Below are 25,706 nucleotides of genomic sequence, written 5' to 3' on the forward strand. Positions count from 1 at the left end.
GCAACAGTAGTTTGTAAGGACTGGAAAACATCTAGAAAAGAAAGGAAAGAAGAGATGCCAGAAGTTGAGATAAACAGTAACAAAATTTTGTGACTGTAGCTGAAAGTTTTTTAGTCACTTGGGCTTGAGAAACAAGAGTTATAATAATCAATTATAAACTTCCCTTACAAATCTGGACTTCCAACCTGCGTGCCTCAAATATCACATTTCTACACTCTGACAAGATACTTTATTATTTTTTTAAAAGATTTTATTTATTCATGAGAGATAGAGAGATAGAGATAGATAGAGATAGAGAGAGAGAAAGAGAGAGAAGCAGAGACACAGGCAGAGGGAGAAGCAGGCTCCATGCAGGGAGCCCAATGTGGGACTCAGTCCTGGGACTCCAGGATCACACCCTGGGCAGAAGGCAGGCGTTCAACCGCTGAGCCACCCAGGGATCCCCTGACAAGATACTTTAGGTTAATTCTTTCTTCAAAAGAATCTTGATCCACTAGGTTGCCTTTTTGTTATTGATGGTTTTCTAAGGCAACCTACTGAATGGGAGAATATATTTGCAAATGATATATCTGGTAAGGGGTTAATATCCAAAATATATAAAGAACTTATACAACTAAGCACCAAAAAAACCCAAAAATTCAATTAAAAAATGGGAACAGATCCTAAATAGATATTTTTCCAAAGAAGACATACAGATGGCTAACAGACACATGAAAAGATGCTCAACATCACTAATCACCAGGAAAATGCAAATCAAACCACAATGAAATACCACTTCATATCACTCAGAATGGCTAGTATCAGGGTGCACCTGGGTGGCTTAGTAGTTGAGGATCTACCTTTGGCGCAGGTCATGATACTGGGGACCTGGGATCGAGTCCCGCATCAGGCTCCTTGGGGAGCCTGCTTCTCCCTCTTCCTCCCCCCATTATAAATTTCACATTCTTTCACATTCTTCTGCCTCTCTCTTTGTGTCTCTCATGAATAAATAAATAAATAAAATCATAAAAAAAGAATGGCTAGTGTCAGAAAGACAAAAAATAACAAGCGTTGATGAGGATGTGTAGAAAAGGGAACCTTCAGGCACTGCTGTTGGAAATGTAAATTGATGTAATTACCATGGAAAACAGTATGCAGGTTTTTCAAAAAATTAAAAATAGAAATACCATGTGATCTAATAATTCACTACTGGGTATTTAACCAAAGAAGACGAAAACACTATGCATAAAGATATATGCACCCCTATTTCTATTGGCAGCAATATTTATAATAGCCAAGATATGGAAGCAACCCAAGTGTCCATTGATAGATGAATAAAGAAATTGTGGTATATATGAGAGAATATTACTCAGCCATAAAAAAGAATGAGATCTTGCCATTTGCAGCAATATAGATGGACTTAGAAGGTATTATGCTAAGTGAAAAAGTCAGAAAAGACACCCAATGATTTCACTTATATGTGCAATCTACAAAAAAGACAAATAAACAAAAAAATAAACTCCTAAATACAGAGAAAAAAACTGTTGGTTGCTAGAGGGGAGGTGGGTGGGGGGATAGGCAAAATAGGTGAATGGAATCAAGAGGTACAAACTTCCAGTTATTAAATAAATGAGTCATAGAGATGAAAAGTACAGTATAGAGAATTTAGTTAATAATATTGTAATAACTTTATATGGTGACAGATGGTGGATACACCTATTGTGGGGAGCACAAAGTAATGCATGGAATTATTGAATACGTTGTACAACTGAAACTAATTTAATACTTAATTATACTTCAGTTTTAAAAGGAATCTTGAGAGGTTAAGATATTTCATTTGTTTGCAACTTTTAAGGCAAGTATTTAATTCTGATCAAACTCATTAGCATAATCTACTTTGTAGTTCAATTCACTGTTTTAAGAAATGTGTGCTAATAGATCCCAAATGAGCACAGTGTCTAAACTTTCAACGAAACTTATTGTATGGCAAAACTCTGAAGATGTAAAGAACTGTAGTTAGTGTAATACTAATTTAGCAAGCTACAGGCATTGTCTTAGGTTTTTTGGATTTAATCTGATTGCTTTGTATATGAGTCCTTCTCACTTCCCACGAGGTGAAATTTTTAGAAATCTTATTTATTATTAAGCCAGGTGGTCTACAAAGTCTTAGCTCTCATTACCCTTCTGATTTTTCCTCCTAATCAGATCTGAAATCTAGAACTCTTCCCTCAGGGATTCACTCTATTTGACTTTTTAAATTCCTCAATGGTTCCCCTTTTTCTCACTAATTAATTAATTTGATTCAACAGATATTTATTTTTATTTTTTTTTAATTTTTTATTTATTTATGATAGTCACACAGAGAGAGAGAGAGGCAGAGACACAGGCGGAGGGAGAAGCAGGCTCCATGCACCGGGAGCCTGATGTGGGATTCGATCCCGGGTCTCCAGGATCGCGCCCTGGGCCAAAGGCAGGCGCCAAACTGCTGCGCCACCCAGGGATCCCTCAACAGATATTTATTGAGTCCCTCCGATGCACCAGGATAACCAAAAGTCTTACTCTCACAGAATGATTTTGGGAAAGGCAATCCACCAAGGACTGTGGGCATCTCTGCAAGTTCTTGCTGAATGTGTCAAGAATACCAACCTGATTTCCCTTCTCCTGGGCTATTAATCAGGTTTGTATTTGTAGCAACCTTGAGGAATGAAGTAATGTCTCACTCTGGGACAAAAGCAGGTTTGCTATAAAAGCAGTGGCTTCCTCAACATCAATGTTCCTTGGCTTCAGCGCAAACCCACCCACATCTACCCGGACTGCTCTGTATCACTCCTTTGTGACTTGGAGAACATGAGAAACTGATGTCTACATGATGCTCATGATGCTTGCTGTGCTTTCAAAAATAAAGTCCTCTATCTTTGGCCCAAGCGTCCCATGTCTTTTGCCAGCACCCATGGAACAATAGCAGGCTAATATATTAACTTTAAAGAGAGTAAAATAAATTCCCAGACCCTGAAACTTGATCTTCATTCCCAAGAATTTCATCACCCCTAAAAAAGGCCCTTACAAAGCAAAATTTTATGCAATCCTCTCAAAATCTGCCTTACCTAAAATAGAACAAAGGAAAAATGTTAACCATATTTGATGTAAATTTGTTTTCTTACTTCCTATAGTCTCTCAAATTTGAAGCCTGCACATTATAAATTTCACACTCTTTATAATTCTTAAAAATTAAGGTCTGTGACACTTTTCTTCCAACAATGCAAATTAACCAAAATTTCTAGGGTTTCTCCTATGTGTCAGGTCCTGCAGGAGATAAAGATGAGTAAAACACAGTCCCAGGACTTTTAGTCCTCAGGGTTTAATACAGATGACAAACATAAATGTGTATCTCAAATACAAGATTGAGGGGGATCAGGTATGTTTGAATTCTAAGCAAAGAATGGATGAAGAATGGGGAAGGTGAGATTTAGTTAAGTTCTTGTTTGTTAAGAAGGCCAAATATGAGCTAAACATTGAAGAATAGGTAGGACTCCAACAAATGGAGAAAATGAGAGAGGCAAGGTCTGGGGAACAAGAAAAGTGGTACAAAGAGATGCATTCCAGAAGATGGGCTGGGATGAGAACACAGCAAGAGCAAAGGCACAAGAGGACGTTGCAGATCATGATTAGAGTTAGCAGGTGGTCCGGGGTGCATGGAGCACCATTGAGAGATGCTGAGTCCAGCTCAGTTCTGTTTTTTTTTTTTTTCCCAGTTCTAAGTACCCATAAATCTTGTAGAGAAATGAAGCTCTCTGTAAGAGGTGGGAAATGTGAGTCAAACTCAGGAGAGAGAGAGATTAAGACTGGAGAAGAATTTGGGGATCATTCACATGGGGGTAATAATAGAAGCCACTGCACTAGATCAAAGGAAGCAAAGGTAGGATATGAAGAAGACATGGACTTCTAGAGAATGCCTCCTGTTGGGAACCAAATAGCAAAATAATGGCCTCCAAAGAAATAGCTAGAAATGTGAGAATGGTGGAGACATGACACTAGGCAACAATTTCCACAGGAAGCCCCAGAGTAACCATTAGGAAGAGGGGATTAGATCAGGTGTTTGGAAAGTTCTTGTTGATCACCTGGATAGATATTTCAGAAGAAGGCAGACCGGAAAAAATGGATGGGCAAGTGCTACACAAGTGAAAGGGATAAATATAGACTACTTTGAGAAGCACTGTGTTAAGGGAAGGAGAAAGACGGAATACAGTCTCAGGAGAAATGAACATTTCTTTTTTTTAAATATTTTTTTCTTTATTTATTTATGATAGTCACACAGAGAGAGAGAGAGAGATAAGCAGAGACACAGCCAGAGGGAGAAGCAGGCTCCACGCACCGGGAGCCCGACGTGGGATTCGATCTCGGGTCTCCAGGATCGCACCCTGGGCCAAAGGCAGGCGCCAAACCACTGCGCCACCCAGGGATCCCAGAGAAATGAACATTTCTTAAGAATCATTGGATGTGAACATGTGTGTAGGCCAAGGAGGTGTCAGAAGGCAAAAAAAAAAAAAAAAAAAAAAAAAAAAAAAAAAAAAAAAAGAAAGAAAGAAAGAAAAAAGAAAAGAAAAGAAAAAAGGTGAAAGAGAGGGAATATGAATGAAAAAAAATAACAAAAGAAGTTTAAAAGGAGTTGGTTTAAGAAGTCAGAAGGAACAGACCTAGGTACAAGGTAGAGAATATTGTCTCTCTGAGGCAGAAGGGAAAGAGAAAACTTGAGAGTTCATCATGGATAACCCAGTATCCCAAGTCAAACAGATCAAGATCTGGGAGGTAAGGTGGCAGGAGTGAGTTCAGCTTGAAAAGGGGGATCCTGGATTGAAACAGGGGCTGTAGAGAATTGGAAAGACAGTCAGTTAAGGATGAATAAAAGAATCAGTGATGGTCCAGCTGTGGTTCATCAGCAATGGATGCTATCGGAGTCAGCCAGGGGCTGTCTCAGTCAATCCACATCTGGAAAGTGTATACGGTAGAAGGAAGGAACATAATTCACGTCAAAAGTGCCTTTAAAAGTAGAGATAACCAGACAAACCATGAGAAACTCCTAACTCTGGGAAACGAACAAAGGGTTGCAGAAGGGGAGGTGGGTGAGGGGAAGGAGTAACTGGGCGATAGGCACTGAGGAGGGCACTTGATGGGATGAGCACTGGGTGTTAAACTATATGTTGGCAAGTCAAACTTCAATAAAAACAAAAACCAAGCAAACAAACAAACAAATTAGAGATAACCTTTTGAGCCAAGGGGTCCAGGCTCGGAGAGAGGTTGGAGGGCCTAGAAGTGGGCTCCTAGTCTGGGCAAACTGGAATGTCAGAGATGCCAATGATAATGAATGAAAAGGCTCTCTGCTCCTCCCTGTTCGACAGACAGTGCATCTTCTGGTGCAATGCCAGCCACATCCCCGAGACACGATGGTGAAGGTCAGAGTTAACAGATTTGGCCATATTGGGCGCCTGGTCACCAGGGCTGCTTTTAACTCTGGCAAAGTGGATATTGTCGCCATCAATGACCCCTTCATTGATCTCAACTACATGGTGTACATGTTCCAGTATGATTCTACCCACGACAAATTCCACGGCACAGTCAAGGCTGAGAACGGGAAACGTGTCATCAATGGGAAGTCCATCTCCATCTTCCAGGAGTAAGATCCCGCCAACATCAAATGGGGTGATGCTGGTGCTGAGTATGTTGTAGAGTCCAATGGGGTCTTCACCACCATGGAGAAGGCTGGGGCTCACTTGAAGGGCGGGGCCAAGAGGGTCATCATCTCTGCTCCTTCTGCTGATGCCCCCATGTTTGTGATGGGTGTGAACCACGAGAAGTATGACAACTCCCTCAAGATTGTTAGCAATGCCTTCTGCACCACCAACTGCTTGGCTCCTCTAGCCAAAGTCATCCATGACCACTTCAGCATTGTGGAGGGCCTCATGACCACCGTCCATGCCATCCCTGCCACCCAGAAGACCGTGGACGGCCCCTCTGGGAAGCTGTGGCGTGACGGCCGAGGGGCTGCCCAGAACATCATCCCTGCTTCCACTGGCGCTGCCAAGGCTGTGGGCAAGGTCATCCCTGAACTGAACGGGAAGCTCACTGGCATGGCCTTCCATGTCCCCACCCCCAATGTGTCAGTTGTGGATCTGACCTGCCGGCTGGAGAAAGCTGCCAAATATGACGACATCAAGAAGGTAGTGAAGCAGGCATCGGAGGGCCCCCTCAAGGGCGTTCTGGGCTACACTGAGGACCAGGTTGTCTCCCATGACTTCAACAGTGACACCCACTCTTCCACCTTCGGCGTTGGGGCTGGCATTGCCCTCAATGACCACTTCGTCAAGCTCATTTCCTGGTATGACAATGAATTCGGCTACAGCAACCGGGTGGTGGACCTCACGGTCCACATGGCCTCCAAGGAGTAAGAGCCTCCTGGACCACCAGCCCCAGCAAGAACAAGAGGAAGAGAGAGGCCCTCAGTTGCTGGGGAGTCCCTGCCCCAACTTAATCCCCCAGCACACTGAGAATCTCCTGACCTCCAATTTACATCCTAGACCCCAGGAAGGGGAGGGGCTTGGGGAGCCCTACCTTGTCATGTACTATCAATAAAGTATACTGTACTCAGCCAAAAAAAAAAAAAAGATGAATGAAAAAGAGGAGGTAGCAGATTATATTTACACAAGTGTTCTCTAGGTTTGGGACCTGGGATTTAGAGTGGACCAAGTGAGGACAGATCCTCGGTTGCAGCTGGGGCCAGCCTGATGACTGACACGGTGTTTAATCAAGTTCAGGCAGTCAGAGAAACCCTGGGGCATTTTACGACACTTCAACTGACTGTGTTTTATTGCTGTATATCAACTACCCAAATACTCTTTTGCAATGTTATTTTCATTAATATGTAAATTTCCCCTTACTCATTTTATTTATTGTTAAAGGAAATACATAATATAAATAGGTATCAAGAACTTTGAGTTGTTCTTAAGTCCTATCTTCAATTTTATTTAATTTCCAGTTTTGAAAATGAACCTAAATAAGTTTACTTGGGGCCCTGTGGTAGACTGCTTTCCATTTTTTTCTCAGTTGTAACTATGCTTTAATTTGTGGTTTTGTTTAATGTTGATCTTCCCCACTATAATAAATACTCCAATAGGGCAGGGCGTGTGTCTGTTTTGTTCCCTTCCACAGTCTGGAATATTTAGTACCTGGAATAATTCCTAGCACATATGAGGTACTCAAAAAGCATTTGTTTTTGTTATTTATAAAAGGAGATATTTACTGAATCTAGGCAACCTCTCTTAGTTGCTTAATCTTATGCTTTGCTTACTATATATTTGACAAATTGGAAATATTTCTTTTTATTTCAGGGATATCTGCAATGTTCAAAGAAAATAAGATTCCTCCTATTGTCTTTGTAAACTATTAAATTCTCTGCCTACACTCTTAAACAAGAAAAAATTCTAACTTTTAATCTATTTTCTAATCTTTTCCCTTCAGACTGATGTAAAATTTTCAGAATACTTCTCAGTGTTCATGGTCATCACTCTTTTTTTTTTTTCCCTAAAGATTTTATTTATTTATTCATGAGAGACACACACACAGAGAGAGAGAGAGAGAGAGAGAGAGGCAGAGACACAGGCAGGGGGAGAAGCAGGCTCCATGCAGGGAGCCCAACGTGTGACTCGATCCCAGGAGTTCAGGATCACACCATGGGCTGAAGGCGGTGCTAAACCGCTGAGCCACCCAGGCTGCCCCAATGGTCATCACTCTTAACAGGAATTCCCACACATTTATTACCCTATTGCATTATGAGAACATTATCTGATGTTTCTGAAATTGTGACAATGTTTACATCATAGTCTCTGGCTCAGAAAATGAATCAGTTAATTAAGATGTCAGCCCCAACAAATGTTTATGTCATTTACAGGATGGTCTTAACTGCCTGCAATTTAAGGGCCTGTTGGTTCTTTCTAGTGCCTCACTGCCACCCTCTTCTGGTCACACATAACAATACAGGCATGAGAGATTCCACTTAACCAGATGTATAACTTTGCTTAATAAAGAAAATGAAGGGATCCCTGGTGGTGCAGCGGTTTCGCGCCTGCCTTTGGCCCAGGGCACGATCCTGGAGACCCGGGATCAAATCGCACGTTGGGCTCTCGGTGCGTGGAGCCTGCTTCTCCCTCTGCCTGTGTCTCTGTGCCTCTCTCTCTCTGTAACTATCATAAATAAATTTTTAAAAAAATTAAAAAAAAAAAGAAAAAAAAGAAAATGAATGCGGCTCTACAGGACAAAAAAGAACCAAGTCAATTTCAAGACTTATTAATAACCTAAGAAAGTGGAAAACTTTTGTGAAACATTAAAATAGTTTTGCTTATTATTTTCCTGAACCCCATTTTCAGAAAAAAGTCAATCTTTTGAATTTCATTCTAGAAAAAAAATTCACTAATCCATTGTTTCAAAATCTATGATGTTTCAACACAACAATGATAAAAATTTCACTTATAATATATATGTAGAAAGAGTTTGCTAACAGAATCAATAGTGTAAATAGCATTGCAGGCCATTGCTTGGGAGAAAAAAAAATCCAATAAACTATTAGAGGATTTTAGAATGGCTAAATAAATAAAAGGAATACTGATAGTTCAAATAACATTCATCACTTATTGATAAAATGCTAAATGAGTCCTTCACTTATAAGCAATGTAGTGGTTCTGAATATATATATATATATATATATATATATATATATATATATATATATATATCCTGAAGCTTTTGTTTATGCTGTTCTCTTGACTCCTAACTTATTCTCATTATACATCTTACAGTCAATGAATTCTGCTATCTTCTTGTAAACATAGTCTCTACTCTCTGTCACTGCTGTTTTTGCCTGTACTGGGTTCCCTCCATCTCTACTTGGGACTGTTAGCTTCCAGACCAGTTTTCCTACCACCTATCTCTTCCCATGTTCCCACACTCTGTATTTCACATACTGCCAGATAGCTTCTTAAAAGCAGAATTAACCTTTTCACTTCCCTACTTAAAAATGTCTGCTGCCTGTCGGATGAAGTCCAAACGTCTGAACTTGGTATGGAGAATCCAGGCTGCTGTGCTCAGCATGGCCTCTGCCACTGTGCACTTGCGCTAAGTACCCCGGAAGAGTGTCCCCCAGCACTCTGTTTTTGACTCTGGCAGAGCTTGGCACCAGGCTCTGTTGTACATCAGTTACTTAACTGTCTTCCAAGAGACTGATTCCTGAGGGTGGTGGTCAGTGTCACACTCATTCTTTTTCAAATCTTCACTGCACCGCTGGAGCTAGCTGTGTGACCAAACATACAGTAGAAGCTCAATGCAGATTTGTGAATGGATGAATGAGTGAATGTTGCTCTCTTCATTATATCTAATGAAACTCTCAGTTTTCAAGTCTTAAATTACAATGCTATTTCTCTAAATCCTTTGTTGACTCTTTTCTAGCAGAATTCATAACTATAATCGTTTTTGTTCACATTACACCTAGCTATATGTATCGTCTCTTGTTCGTAAGTGCTAAAAGGCAACTAGTGAGAGTGAAAAGGCATAAGTTTTAGAAGCGGTTAACCCTGAGCTATATCTCAGCCCTGCCATTCACTCTCTGTGTCACGTCTGACAGCTGACTTCAGCCTTTCTGAAATGAACCTTATATTCCCCATCCCTAAATGGAGTTAACACCACTTCCTCTTAAGATTAATGCAAACATTAAAACAGAAAGTGAAAACTCATGACACATACTAGACTTTTGCTAAATTTTAGTATTTGTTCCCTTTCCCTGAGGATGAACATCATACCTAATTTATATCTAGGTTTCCAGGGCTTCAAAAATGCTCAGTAATGTGCTAAGTAAATAAATGAATTCCAGAATCAGAATTGTAGTTGGTAAAAAATAACATAAGGATTACAGTCTTGTATCAAATTTTTCTCATTTTTATGTTTATAGTATCTAAAGTATACCCAAATCACATAATTTGAGGTAGAAACTTTTCTAATCTTTCAATTACACTTCCATTTGTACATTTTCCTTTATGTCGTTATTGTAAAGTATGTTTATGAAAAATTTAAATTAAAAGAAGTAATGTTTATTTTATATTTATTATTTTTTTATAAAGGGGGGGGCAGAGGGAGAAGGAGAGATAAAATCTTAAGCAGACTCCATGCCCAGTGCAGCGCCAGGTGTGGGGATCGATTTCACAACCTTGAGATCATGATCTGAGCTGAAATCAAGAGTTGGTCACTTAACTAAGTCACCCAGGTACCCCAAGAAGTAATGTTTATTTTTAATAAGATAAGTATAATATTAAGGAAGAAAAGCAGAACATATCATTGTTCACTCAGTGTAACAGCTATGTTTTCAAAAAAAAAGTCGGGAGCCTACTGGGAAGGAGCCGACCGCGGTCACCTTTGCCGGGGGTGGGGAATTAAGGGTTTGGCCCTGCCAACTGCGGTGCGATGTGGTTCGAGATTCTGCCCGGGATCGGCGTCATGGCCGTGTGCTTGGTCATCCCCGGCATAGCCACGGCGCACATCCACAGGTTCACTAACGGGGGCAAGGAAAAAAGGGTTGCCTATTATCCATATCAGTGGAGTTTGATGCAAAGAGATAGGCGAGTCTCTGGAGTTAATCGTTACTATGTGTCAAAGGGTTTGGAGAATATCGATTAAGGAAGCATTTTCCTGATTGATGGAAAATACCTCGGTTATGGTTCATCTACCCCTTCTAGAAGGTTATGCAATGTATTAATGTAGTACATAATAAAAACAAAAAGTAAAAAAAAAAAAAAGTCAATGAAGATCAATGCCATTTTTTCCAGAAATAGAAAAAAAATCCATCCTAAAATTCATGTAAAATCTCAGAAAGCCCAAATAGCCAAAGCAATCTTGAAAGAGAAGAACAAAGTTGGAGATTTCACATTTCCTAATTCTAAAACTTTCTACAAAGCTACAGTTATCGAAACAGTGTGGGGACACCTAGGTGGCTGAGTGGTTGAACATCTACCTTTGGCTCAGGTTATGATCCTGGAGTCCCAGGATGAAGTCTCACATCGATCCGGCTCCCCACAGGGAGCCTGCTTCTCCCTCTGCCTATGTCTCTGCCTCTCTCTCTCTGTGTCTCTCATGAATAAGTAAATAAAATCTTAAAACAAAACAGTGAGGCACTGGCATAAAGACAGACATCCAGACCAATGAAATAGCACAGAACTCAGAAATAAACCTTCACATATATGGTCATATGATTTCTAACAAGGATGTCAAGACCATTCAGTGGGGGAAAGAACAATCTTTTCAATAAATGGTATTGGAAAAACTGGATATCCACATGCAAAAGAATAAAGTTGGACCCTTACCTTACACCAGAAACAAAAACTAACTCAAAAACATCAAGCCTTAAACTATAAAAGTCTTAGAAGAAAACAGAAGAAAATCTTTATGATACTGAATTTTGCAGTGATTTCTTGGGTGTGATATCAAAAGTACAGATAACAAACAAAACCCCAAATATGTTGGAGTACAAGAAACTTAAAAACCTCTGTGCATCAAAGTTCATATTAAAAAGAGTGAAAAGGAAACCCATGGAAAGGGAAAAATATTTGTCAAACATATAGCTGACAAGGAGTTAATAAACAGAATATATAAAGAATTCCTACCACTCAACAATAAGAATACAAACAACCTAATTTAAAAAATAGCAAAGGACTCGAATAGACATTTGTCCAAAGAAGATATGCAAATGGTCAATAAGTACATGAAAAGATGCTCAACATCACTAATAATTAGGGAATGCAAATAAAAATCACAATGAGAAACCACTTCATATCTATTAGGATGGCTCCTGTGTGTGTGTGTGTGTGGGGGGGGGGGAACAGAAAATAAAAAAGTATTGGCCAGGATGTGGAGAAATCGGAATCTTAGCACACTGTTGGTGGGAATATAAAATGGTATTTCTGCTATGGAAGACATTACGGTGTTTCCTCAAAAAATTAAAAATAGAACTATCATATAATCCAGGAATTCCACTTCTGAGAACATATTCAAAATAACTGTAAGCAGGGATTTGCAGGGACATTTGTATACCATGTTCATAACAACACTCACTTACAGTGGCCAAAAGGTAGAAGTAACTTATGCTTCCTTCAACAGATGAATAAACAAAATGGAATATTATTTAGGAATATTATTGCCATGTTATAGCATTTGGGAATATTATTTATATTAAATTAAGTATTATTCAAAAAGGAAATTTTGACAAATGCTATAACATGGATAAATTTGAGGACATTATACAAAGTGAAATAAGCCAGTCTCAAAAAGACAATATCGCATGATTCTACTTACATGAGGTACCTCTAGTAGTTAAATTCATAGAGATAGAAAGTAGAATAGTGGTTGCAAGGGATGAGGGAAGATGGAGAATGATAAGTTATCATTTGATAGGACAGAGTTTCAATCTTGCAAGATGAACAGAATTCTGTGGATAGATAGGAGTGATGGTAACATAACCACTGAATGTAAATTAGTACCACTATACTGTACACTTTAAATGATTATGGTGGCAAATTTTATGTGTATTTTACCACAATTTTTTAAACACAAAATAATCAGAAAAAATTGTCAAAATATTAAGAGTCCGGCTCTCAGTAATACTTTTCAATTATTTCCCCCTTCTTTTAATAATTTCTACAATGACTGTGTGTAGCTATATAATTTAGGAAAAATAATTAATTCAAAAGTTTCATGTGGAAACATCCAAAACTGGTGTTCATAATTTTGATCCATTCCTAATTTAGAACTTTCTAGTTTAAAAAATATTAAACACAGAGGATTTTATTATAATAAAAGAATGGACAGCATAAGGAATAATCTCTACTCTTTATTTCTTGCATTATGTCATCGGCATTGTTGCATGATTGTTACTTGAAATATCCAGGTAAGAAACAGAGGAACTCACCTTCCTGAGTACCAAATGAGAGTGGAGAAGTTATAATTGGTCATTCCTGTTCACCACTTTAGAAACACATAGAGGAAAAATGTCAATCAAGGAAGACCAAATCCCGTCCAAAGTGCATAATGGAACAAATCTCTCCCCTCATTCCCTTAAATAGAGGTAGGGTTTCAAATCTCTCCTTTGACATTTTAGAAACCTCACACTATCAGAGGTCTAAATAATCAGGGGTGGTACTGACAATTTTGTAATGAAGAGATTATGAAATAAAGGGATTTTGCTGAAAAACCTTTCTGAATATTTTATCTTGAAGTTCTGAACTTCTACTCAGTAACTTGAAAAGAAATCTATTTATTACTTTTTGAGGATTACCAGAAAAAGAAAATCCTCCTGGTTATTTTTTTATAAATATTTTGCTAAATGAGTTTGCAATAATAATTACTACTTTTTCATATGCTAGAAATAGCAATATATTACATATCATAAAGTGCTTTACATTTTCAACTACCTTGAAAAATCTCTCAAGGCGCAGCTTATGCTGGTAAGCCCCTGAACCACTGGTTCTAAGTGAGCAGCCTCATGACCATTGCCATTTTTGGACTTTGCTTTTACCTTCCTTGTTTAATCTGCATACCTCTCCCTAATCTTTGAATCTTATGTCATCACCCTCTGCCTCTCACTGTTAATGCCAACTACCAGCTCCTAGGACATTTTAGATTCCGCATCACTGTTACTCTCTCTAAACACCTCTATTTTTGGTATTTCAACAATTATTTAGTGATTAGGGACTCTTGGTTTCTTGAAATCCTTCCTTCTGAAGATCTTGTCCTTCACCTAACCTCAGGCATTCACTTTCAAGGTCATCTGCCTAGACTTTATTGTTAGCAAAAATAACAACTCTTTCATACTCTCAAATTCATGTATCCAACTTTCTGTCCAATACTATCCATCTTTTCTTCTTTTATTCTCCCAAATCCAACAATCCTAAAATCCCATTGGACCTATATAATCCATTGATCCTACCCTTTCTATGGGTCCACACCAACTTGAGGTCCTCTCTCCTCCTTATACCCAGTTTAATTTCCGTGGTCAATCATGATAATCATCACATGCATACACCTTTGATTCCCTTGTTTTTAATATGTGCATGTCAAAATCATAACTCCAGTTAAATACAATTTTTACACAGCTGAACAATGCTGGAGAAAAAAATAACCATGCCCCCTGATCTCATTTTAAATTTCTGACTCTAAAACTCAGTGATGCCAATAATAGTGCCCGGCAATCATACTGTGATTTTCAGGTCCATCTACCTTCCACTCTTAGTGGCCTATTTCATACTTTCTCTCCCTTTGTCCTCTACTCTCATTCTCAGCAATCAGAAGAGGACTTCCACAGACTCCCACTCACCTCTACCAATCTAACAACAGCTGCACCCCATATTCTGACCTTCTATTTGCTTTCAGAGATGAGTTATCCATTCTCTTATCCAGAACCAGTCACTCCATTCAAACAATAATTCCACCTTTCTTCCTATTCAATCTCATTGCTGAATTTTCTCTTCTGAGTTTTTGCTCTCCATTGGTTCATTCTGATGTTTACAAACATGCCATTATTTCTCCCGTGTTAGAAGTCTCTTGACTTCGCTTCCATTCATAGCTATTGCCCTTTGCAGCATAGTTCCTTGAGAGAATCGCTCCTACTTGAGCTTTCAACCTGTCTCTTCCCATTTTCTCTTAAATGTACTTCAATCAGACTTCTGCTCCATTACTCCACTGAAACTGCCCTTGTCAAAGTCACCGGTAAACTTCAATTGCAACACCCAACGGTCAATTCTCACTCCTCTTCCTTGGTAACCTACCAACAGCATGTGACACAGACCCTTCCTCCTCTATTGTCCATCAGGACACTACACTCTCAGGGGTACCTGGGTACCTGAGTCAGTTATGCATCTGCATTTGGCTCCAGTCATGATCCCGGAGTCCTGGAATGAGCCCATCATCAGGCTCCTTGCTCAGCAGGGAGCCTGCTTCTCCTTTTCCCTCTGCCTGCTGCTCTGCCTGCTTGTGCTCTGTCAAATGAATAAATAAAATCTTTCTTTAAAAAAGGGATACCACACTCTCTTGATGTTTATTCCTCTACCTCACTGATCTCTCCTTCTCTGCTATTTTGGCTGGTTCATCCTCTTCTCCTAGACTCCTTAATGTTGAAATGTGCAAAGGCTCAGTCTCTGACCCTGTTCTCTTTCCTATCTAAATCTACTCCTTGGTAGTCTCATTCAGTTCATAGTTGTAAATATCATGTATTGGCTGACAATCACCAACTTTGTATCTCCAGTCCAAACTTCAACTGTCAAAAACTCTTGAAATTTTCAGATGCATATTTTCAACTGTTTATTGGATACCTGTGCTTGGATATCCAGTAAACATCACATTCTCAACATGTTCACTTTGAACTCCAAATCAGTCTCAGCTAATGACTCTACCTTTTTCAGGAAAGTGAAATGAAAGGCCAGCTCTTAGATGAGCTGTGCATTCATAAGACGCTGAATGGGAACAGATAGGGACACAGAATCTAAAGGGACACATCTTTTTTTTCCCCAAATTTTTATCTGAATTCTAGTTAGTTAACATACAGTGCAATATCGGTTTCAGGAGTAGAATTCAGTGATTCATCACTTATGTACAACAGCTAGTGCTCACCATAACAAGAGCCCTCCTTAATATCCATCTCCCCATCCAGCCCATCCCGCACCCAGCTCCTTTCTGCAACCCTCAGTGTGTTCTCTATCGTTAAGAGTCTTTTACGGTTTGTTTCCTACCCTTCTCTTTTTTTCCCTGAAGGAATACATCTTTTGGAGAAAACTTGGCAAGGGGGACTCCCTGGCTCCCTCATGTTCACTCAGCCTTTCACACTCTGTGCATGTGCAGCTGTGGTCTAAAAAGCTTTTCCTTGACAACTGTGATTTGGGGAATGAGTGTGTTGAGATACTGTAAGACTTCTGAAATCTATGTTGCATAATAAGTAGCGCTTTTCTTTTCTTTCACTGTAACTTGCTTTTTCATACACAGTGGCTTCTGGCTCACAAGTGAGAGGTATTACCAGTCTACTGGAGGTCTTCCAATAGGCTCCATAAAGTATTTGGGTCATGAAAATCCTGAAGATTGTACCATAGTGGTCTCCGATGTATTTTTAAAGATCTAGATTTTGAAACATTTCATTATAATGAGTGCAAAATGGTATTATTTAAAAATTTGGAGAAAAAATACAGTAAAAAAGAAAATAAGAATTACCCATAGTCCCACTAAGAAATAAGCACTATACAGCCACTCTGGAAAACAGTGAGGAGGTTCCTCAAATAGTTAAAAATAGAGCTAACCTATGACCCAGGAATGCACTATTGCATATTTACACCAAATATACAGATGCAGTGAAACAATGGGACGCCTGCACCCCAGTGTTCATAGCAACAATGTCCACAATAGCCAAACTGTGGAAGGAGCCACGATGTCCTTTGACAGATGAACGGATATAAAATATGTGATATAGGGACGCCTGGGTGGCTTTGAGGTTGAGCATCTGCTTTTGGCTCAGGTCATGATCCCAGAGTCCTGGGATCGAGTCCAGCATCAGGCTCACTGCAGGGAGCCTGCTTCTCCCTCTGCCTATGTCTGCCTCTCTGTGTGTGTATCTCTCATAAGCACCCCCTACCAAAATATATATATATATATATATATATATATATATATATATATACACACACACAATGGAATACTACTCAGCCATCAGAAAGGATGCATACCTACCATTTACACTGATGTGGATGGAACTGGAGGGCATTATGCTGGGTGAAGTAAGTCAACAGGAGAAAGACAATTATCATACGGTTTCACTCACATGTGGAATATAAGAAATAGTGAAAGGGTTCATAAGGGAAGGGGGGGAACTGAGTGGGGAAGAATTAAAGAGGAAGACAAACCATAAGAGACTCCTCACTCTGGGAAACAAAGGGTTGCAGAAGGGGAGGAGAGTGGGGGGTATAGGGTAACTGCACGAGCAGCACTAAGGAGGGCACTTGATGAGATGAGCACTGGGTTTGCCAACATATAGTTGAAAAATTGAATTTAAATAAAATTAAATAAAAAGAAATAAGCACTATAAAATTTTGATATCATTGTTTCTCTGCATAGATATGTTTATATATGTTTTATTATATATACACATATATCTTCATATTTATAATAAACTTTTTAAAAGTGTAAGTTTTCAAAACTTAACTAATTATTCTTTGACAACAATTGAGCACTCTGATTTTTGCCTCTTAATTGAGGTGCTTAAGTGTAGTCAGAGTGATTTAACAAAACACTGTGACATTGAACATATTTTAGTGACACTTCCTTTCACTCATGTCTTATGGTTAACTTAAGCATGCTTTCTGCATGTATCATCTTCCATTTTTCTTTCAGCCTTGCTTTGGAACTAGACATTCTCACCACTCTGCTGCCCCCTTTACATTCCATCTAATACAAGTGACTAATAATCCTAGTAGCCATCCCTCATCAGTGAGTATTAATGTTTATCAAAACTTATCCTAGGAAAAGGTTTCTCATACTGTGTCTAGGACAAGCATGATGTAAATGTAGCAGGATGGAAGAGACTGGAGTAGGGCCAGAACCTCCTCTGGAGCTATTCATTTACATCAGGAAGGTACATTGAAGAGCAGACACATCTGCAGCTACTGTAGACACAGATAAGGAAAATCTTGTCTGGCAAGTATGTCATCTCACTCAAAAGAGCTATTACTGGACAAATGGCATAGTTGTAGTAAACAGCTAGAATTAGAGATGGAGGAAGTATATAGAAATGAGGTAAAATAATGAAGCCATGCTAATGACAACGTAGCAAAGAAATGGAAATAATTATTACTATTTATTGAGCAAATACTGCTGATAATAGTACCTGACTCACTGTAATGACTATTAAGTTAAAAAATGTATATAAGTCTTGTAGCAAAAAAAAGAAAGGACAAAACTGACTCTAACAGGGGTAATCAATTTATCAGAGCAAAAGCATCCTGTATCATAGGATAGCACTTATACTTGATAAAAGTAGCCTAGAATAGATCTTTTTTTCTTTTTTGACTAGACAGTAAAAACTTAAAAAAAAATAACATAATAGCACAAAAGCAAAAACTAGGCCATGCTATGGACAAGCTGCTTTAAAATGTGAGCCTGTTAATACAGAATATATAGTATTCCTTTTGGGAATCCTTATATATATCTAAATGGAGCAAAAATTCTGGATTTTTTTTTTAAAAAAACAACACCAAATTAGAAGAGGCATTTGCCAAGGCCCAGAGCCTCTTAAATGTCTCAACCTCCTACTGTCTCTAGTGGAGTAGATATCATTATACATGTGTGGAGAAGTGGATGCAATTCTTCAAGTGTTGAGTTGATGGATTTATTTTTTTATTTATTCTGGGGAAAAATTATGTCCTTTGTGAGCTAGGGAGCTTTAGGTAGTGCTAAGTCTCATTTAAACAAAAGAAATAGGGCAGAAAAGTAGGAATCCAAAAAATTTTTATTTAGCAAATTCATATTAGTTATCTACAATGTGTCGTGCACTGGGCTAGGAAATGGGAATTCAGATAGAAGACATATCTTACTTTTCCAAATGGTTACTGCAAAATGTTCTGGGGTAGAAGAATGCTCTGGGTCCTAGGAAATGTCTAATCCAACAGGACAAAGGCTAGAGGCTGAGGAGATCAGGATATGCCTTGAGATGTTGAGGGCCTAAACCAAGAATTAATAGATATGGGTAGTTCCCAAAGATATTTATGAAATCAATGTAACTTTAAAAATGATTAGACATTGTTGGTAAAGAAATAAGGGGTGTAGAGAGCCCCACATGTTGAGCTTGAGCAAGTACATGGCTTTTAGTGCCAGATATCAATGTAAAAAAATACTGATGGAGGTGGTAAATGGGTCTACTGTTGAAAATGTTATATGTGAGATGCCTGTGGGATGCAGAATAGAGAGATTTAGTAATAGATGTTTACACTTGGATGTAAGAGTCCAGAACTCTGGAAGAAGAAACACAGGGCCCTTGGTGTAACCTGGTATAAGTGCAGCAACGGGCACTCATCCAATGTGAATATGCAGAGAGCAGAATGTAGTAAATGAAGTGGGCAGAGAAAGAAAATATAAAAGGGAACTGTAGCCAGAGAAGTAGGAGAAAAGTCAGAAATGCACGGGGATATGGAAACCAAAAAAGAAAATTTGCAGAAGTCAACAGTGTCAAAATTGTAAAAAGAGAGAAAGATGAAGTCTAAAAAGTGACCTCTGGATTTGAACTAAGTAATGAGAGGTCATTTTATTGAGTGAAAATATATTTAAAGAATATGTCTCAAATACCTAAGGAGAGCTACAAAGATGAAGTGCTTTGCTACATCTACCTTAAAAGGCTGGAGCCTGCAGCCTGGAATTAATTGGGGAGGGGTGTTTCTGTCTGCTTCTCAGCTGTTGACAAGCTGGGCCTTTAGAAGCTCCACCTAGGGACGCCTGGGTGGCTCAGTGGTTGAGCTTGAGTGTTTGCCTTTGGCTCAGGGTGTGATCCCGGAGTGGGGACCACACCCTGAGCTGAAGGAAGTCCCACATCGGGCTCCTTGTGTGGAACCTGCTTCTCCCTATGTCTCTCTTTCACTCTGTCATTAATAAATAAATAAAACCTTAAAAAAAAAGAAGCTCCACCTAATTCCTGGTATCCTCCCAGTCTCTCTTGCCCACTGGGGAATAGGGGAGGTGGGGTGGCAGGGAATCTGGGCCCAAAAGGCTTCAGATGTTTCTTATTAAATAATCTGCAACTTTTGGAGATGTGAATTAGACCTGATTAATATCTCAGAAGAGGTGCTATTCACTCACATTTTATTATCCCTCACACTAACTCGGCACATGATTTAGGGAAGCAAATTTCTGGGTAGGAATATAGTTATCTTGGAAAATGATGACTGATAGCAGCCAAGCTTTAACCAGAGATTAAGTTATTTCAAAGAAATGGTCAAATAAAAGGACATATGATGAGGCTCTAAGCATTTTTCTTAAAGATTTTATTTATATATTCATGAAAGACACAGAGAGAGAGAGAGAAAGAGAGAGAGAGAGAGAGAGAGAGAGAGAGAGAGAGAGAGAGAGAGACAGGCAGAGGGAGAAGCAGGCTCTGTGCAGGGAGCCCCATGCGGGTCTCAATCCCGGATCTCCAGAATCATGCCCTGGGCTGAAGGCAGCGCTAAACCGCTGAGCCACCCAGGGATTCCCTCTAAGAATTTTTTTTACAGAAAAGAAAAAAAAACTATGAACAGACAAGACTTTTATTGAAGACTTTGCATATTTTCTAGTGCTTATAATGCACTAGTGGAGAATGTACCATAGTAACTAGACGCGCTAGGGTTTAGATTCTAAGCCATATTTTCTGGCCAAGCCAATGACATGATATACTTTGAGGTACAATAATATGTGCAAAGATACGGCAAAAATGAATGTAAATACAACACGTATATGTATAAATGTATGAATCCAGGTTATAGGAATTCAAGAGAATGAGAAACAAATTAGGAAACTATTAGCATACATATCAAGTAAAGTTCCCATTCCTCTTTCCCTTCTTTCTTCCTTTCGTCAAAATAGAAGTATACGTTGACTGCAGTATGGCTTAGACAGAAGCAATTTATGCAAGAAAAACCAACTGATAGTATTTCAATTGGTGTTTCTATGTTTTCTGACTCTCCTATGTTCATTCACTCTAGCACTGAGACTCAATCCTCTTTTTCAAATAGCTAGTTATTTGTATGCCAAGTAAATAAAGGCAAGATTTATCTTCCAAAGACTGCACAGTTGTAGTTACTATATAGCAGCATAGTTTTATTTAACACATTCTATTAGTTTTGTCAAAAAAGTAATATATAAGTATGTTATAAAAAGTTAGGGTAAAAATATATATACAGACATAGAAAAAAGAAAATGAAAAATTAATCACTGTAAGACAATAACCACTTTTAGAATATTTGTGAATTTATATCTATCTATATCTATATTTTATATGTATTACATAATTGTAAGTATAATAGTTCATTGACCCTGAATCTGTTTTTGACTCAGAATTTAAAAAATTATTTTATTTATTTATTTGAGAGACACAAACAAAGATAGCAAGAGAGAGTACAAGCAGGGAAAAGAGGGAGAAGTAGGTCTCCAGAGCAGGGAGCCTAATGCAGGGCTTGATCCCAGCACCCTCAGATCATGACCTGAGCTGAAGGCAGATGCTTAATTGACTGAGTCATCCAGATGCCCCTCACTTAGCATTTTCTACGCTGGTATTATTATTCATCTTGTCTTACAGATATACAGTAGTTCCCCCCCCATCCTTAGGGGATACATTCAAGACCACGGATGCCTGAAGCCATATTGAAACCTATATATACCATATTTTTTCCTATACATACATACATAAAGTTTAATTTATAAATTAAGCACAGGAAGAGATTAACAACAACAATAATAAAATAAAACAGTTACAACAACATACTGTTAATAAAACATGTGAATGCGGTCTCTCTCAAAATATCTTACTGTACAGGTATAACTTGAAGATATTTTGGGTTCAGTTTTAGACTACCATATTAAAGCAAATATTGCAATAAAGCGAGTCAAATAAACTTTTTGGTTTCCCAGTGCATATAAAAGTTATTTTTACACTATAGTCTATTAAGTGTGCAATAGCATTATGCCTAAAAAAATGTACATACCTTGCTGAAAAAAATACTTTATTACTGGAAAATTCTAATCATCATCTGAGCTTTCAGTAAGTTGTAATCACTCATCACAGATCACCATAGCAAACACAATGATAATGACAAAGTTTGAAACATTAAGAGAATTACCAAAATGTGACACAGAGATACAAAGTGAGCAAATGCTATTGGAAAAACTGTGCCAACAGACTTGCTTGACTCAGGGTGCCTTAAACCTTCAGATAGCAAAAACATCAGTATCTGTAAAGTGCAATAAAGTGATGACAATAAAATGAGATATGCCCGTACCATACTCACTGTTTTTCTTCTTGTGGTGATGTGAGCCAGTAAAAAGCCTATGTGAGGAGAGTAAGAGAGGTGAATGATGCAGGCATATGACGAAGTGTCAGAAGGAAGATCATCTGCTTCTGGTGATGGTTGATGGCAGATAACTGAAACCACGGAAAGCAAAACCACGGATAAGGGAGGGAGTACTATACTATAATTTGCTTAACCTTTCCCTTTTGTTAGAATGCTTGCAATTCTTATCATAAATACCTTTATGATAAACACCTTTGTGAATTTTCTCCATAATAAGAATTATATCCTTCCAAGAATGGATTCCTCAAAAGAAATTGCCAGTATGGTCATTTTTAAACGGCCATTGACACACTTCATGATACATTAATGACCCTTGATCTAGATGATGTTTATGGTCCCGTTCTCTTCTTCACCCTTTCCTCATTCCACCCCTCCCCACCTTTCAAAGATATCAGTGTCTGGGTGAAGCAGGTTGAGTAGAACTATATAGTGCTTACTCTGGGATGATTCATCATCTTTATGATTCTTCTTCTTCTTTTTTTTTTTTTTTAAGATTTATTTGTTTCTTTTAGAGAGAGAGAGCAAGCCAGGGAAGGGGCAGAGGCAGAGAATCCCAAGCAGGTTCCACACTGAGTGCAGAGACCATAATGGGCAGATCCTGTGACCCTGAGATCATGACCTGAGCCAAAATCAGGTTGGTCACCCAACTGACTGAGCCACCCAGGTGCTTCCATTCTCTCCATGATTCTTTTTTTTTTTTTTTTTAATATTTTATTCATTTATCCATGAGAGACACACAGAGAGAGGTAGAGACATAGGCAGAAGGAGAAGCAGGCTCCCTGTGGGAAGCCTGATGCGGGACTCGATCCCAGGACCCTGGGATCACAATGCAAGCCAAAACACTATGTTAAATAACAGGGGCACCTGGGTGGCTCAATGGTTGAGCATCTGCCAATGCATCTCAGTGGCTTGCTCAACCAGGTTGGCTACTTTCTAACTCCCTTCAATTTTTTGACAATTCATGAGGACTGCAGATATGCTAAAATGATGAAGCATTTTTTACCAACTATTTTGTACAGCTATAATTAAGAATTTTAACAGATCATATTATTATTTTTAAAGATTTTATTTATTTATTCATGGGAGACAGAGAGAGAGAGAGAGAGGAACAGACCAAGGCAGAGGGAGAAGCAGGCTCCATGCAGGGAGCCCAACATGGGACTCGATCCTGGGTCTCCAGGATCACACCCTGGGCCGAAGGCAGCGCTAAACCGCTGGGCCACCTGGGCTGCCCCAGATCATATTATTAATTGAGCTGTATAACTAAGGACCAGTGAGGTTCAAATTTCTGCACTGGTTCAGAAAATATCCACTTATCAAATACATCAGTTCGATATTTCCAAAACTTCAGCTATTTACATGCCACCTTCACAACTTTTACTATATCTGCATATTATCTATGAGAGTATTTATTTACTCATTTTCTTTTTTTTTTTTTAGTGTACGTGCTGCCGAAGCAAGCACAATTTACTCATTTTCTTAAAATCAGTAGTAAACACCTCACTTTCTTTTTACTTAACATCCTCCTGAACAATAATATCCATGAAATCACAAATGTTATGAGCTAATTATATGGTTTTTAGAAAGATTTTACTTATTTATTTACCTATTTAGAAAGCAAGCATATGTATAAGCGGCCAGGAGTGGTGGGGCCGCAGAGGAAGAGAGAGAGAGAGAGAGAAAGAGAGAGAGAGAGAGAGAATATCTCAAGCAGACTCCACCCTGAGCTTAGAGCTTGACATGGGGCTTGATCCCAGGACCCTGAGATCATGACCTGAGCTGAAATCAAGAGTTTGCTTAACCAACTAAGCCATCCAGTCTCCCTTGATTAATTATATTTTTAATTCACATTAAATTAAGGATGTAATTCAAATTTTCAAAGTTTGGACATGTGCCACCTAAAATCAATAGTTTGTACATCATACTTTGAAAAAACTGTATTAATATATAACTGATATTAAAGCTATAATCAGCTTTGTTCTTTAGACATAGAAGGGTAATAGCACCAGATAATACTCTTACTTTTATTTTTTTATTATTTTTTTAATATTCTTACTTTTAAATTTGTCTATCTGACAGAATTCTATGAACACAGGAAATCTCAACATCCTACAAAAATCAATGTCACTGTCAACAAGAAACAAAGACTCCCCCATATAGAGAAGCAATAGATACAATAACAAAAATATGGGATGAGTTTACAACAAAAGTTTGAATGTACATCCCTATTAAAATTCTTCAAAACACGGGTACTTAACATTTCAGGAAAACATTTTCTGAAAGAGATGAAAAAGCAGTATGTGTATTGTGTTTGGGGTAAAGGGGTTAGTGAAATTATTTTGGCATGGAAGGAACCATGGAGTTTCAGAAATATTTTGAAGTAAATACATTTATTCTTAAAGAAAATTCCAGGTTCTAAACCCAAACTTAGATCATATAGGACTTAAGTGGAAATTATTATGCTTAATATGTCAAGTGTGTTCATTACACAGTATTATTCTATGAGAGATTTTATAACATCCATCACGATTTACATATGGCTTTAAAATACACATATATTTAAAGTTTAAAGCAATTATTGGCTCCTTACTTGAAAGGAATCTAATCAAAGCCCCCTCCCCAGCCAATTGTATAGACAAAACTCACAGGTGTTTATACCTGGCCATAACTCTTTGTTTTCTAGGTCATGGTACTCTTTTTTTCTCAGAAAATAGACCCCATCTACAAAACATATTCTTCTCTAGCTTGACCACAACACACATTCTGGACAAGCCCTGGACAGAGCTCCTCAAGAAACCTGTCACCTCCTGCTCTACCTGGCCAACAGTTGGCCCCTTTCCTCAACTCTCCGCCCTCCTCCTCAGAGGCACATTTTCAACCCTCTCACAATCCTTCAAAACCCCTTAAAAGGGGCAGCCCGGGTGGCTCGGTTTAGCGCCACCTTCGGTCCAGGGCAAGATCCTGGAGACCTGGGATCGAGTCCCACATCTGCATGGAGCCTGCTTCTCCCTCTGCCTGTGTCTCTGCCTCGTTGTGTATCTCATGAATCAATAAATAAAATCTAAAAAAAAAAAAAAACAAAAAAACCAACAACCTTAAAAGGTCCAGCCTAAAAGAAACTCAGGCTAACATCTCTCTTGATGTCTGGCCCTTATCCTCCCTTGGAGAGTGAATAAACTCTCCCTTGCTTATTGCCCCACTCTTTGTAAAATTCTTTGTTGCTCCCAACACCAGCCACCCTAACATGACTAGCCATCCTTCATGCTAGTGAAGGATACTATAAAATTCTGGTGTCTTGTTGGGAGAGAACTTGGGGAATTTATTCATCTTGGATTCAAAAGATATTTGAGATGGCGAGTAAATTATTGCTAGAATAATTTTAAATGTTTTGTTTCTCTTGACGCTGCAGGTTGACAGAGTTTGGAAGGAGGAGGTGGAAAGAGAGAAGTAAATTATTTTGATCAGTGGATATAACGGCTTGACTTGGCATTTGTTGAGGTCTGGTTGGTGTGTCTCTCAGGTGGTAAGTTGATCTATATCCACCCCGACCCAAAATCGTGCTCACCATAC

At 38.7% G+C, this 25,706-nt stretch overlaps 2 protein-coding genes and 1 pseudogene across 19 annotated transcripts in view; 2 read left to right on the forward strand and 1 right to left on the reverse strand.

The window, feature by feature from the left end:
- ALPK1 (alpha kinase 1) overlaps positions 1 to 25,706 on the reverse strand; it is a 129,566-nt gene that overhangs the window by 97,185 nt on the left and 6,675 nt on the right. For 9 of the 18 annotated variants that reach the window (XM_072755407.1, XM_072755406.1, XM_072755401.1 and 6 more), the window contains one exon: positions 22,065 to 22,207. The gene's annotated coding sequence lies outside the window, so the exon portion shown is untranslated. The remainder of the gene's footprint in view (positions 1 to 22,064; positions 22,208 to 25,706) is intronic. The other 9 variants (XM_072755410.1, XM_072755409.1, XM_072755408.1 and 6 more) reach the window with 2 other exon arrangements.
- LOC112930987 (glyceraldehyde-3-phosphate dehydrogenase-like) lies at positions 5,421 to 6,509 on the forward strand (annotated as a pseudogene).
- Positions 10,411 to 10,811, forward strand: LOC112930992 (NADH dehydrogenase [ubiquinone] 1 alpha subcomplex subunit 1). The gene has a single exon (XM_026013466.2). The coding sequence runs from the start codon at positions 10,480 to 10,482 to the stop codon at positions 10,690 to 10,692; it is 213 nt and encodes a 70-aa protein (XP_025869251.1). The 5' UTR covers positions 10,411 to 10,479; the 3' UTR covers positions 10,693 to 10,811.

Source organism: Vulpes vulpes, chromosome 4 (genome assembly GCF_048418805.1).
Source record: "Vulpes vulpes isolate BD-2025 chromosome 4, VulVul3, whole genome shotgun sequence".
In the NCBI taxonomy this organism is placed as follows: Eukaryota; Metazoa; Chordata; class Mammalia; order Carnivora; family Canidae; genus Vulpes; species Vulpes vulpes.

Bases quoted from the DNA above. Each gene is read 5' to 3' on its own strand.
- LOC112930992 (XM_026013466.2), top strand. From the start codon at position 10,480: ATGTGGTTCGAGATTCTGCCCGGGATCGGCGTCATGGCCGTGTGCTTG.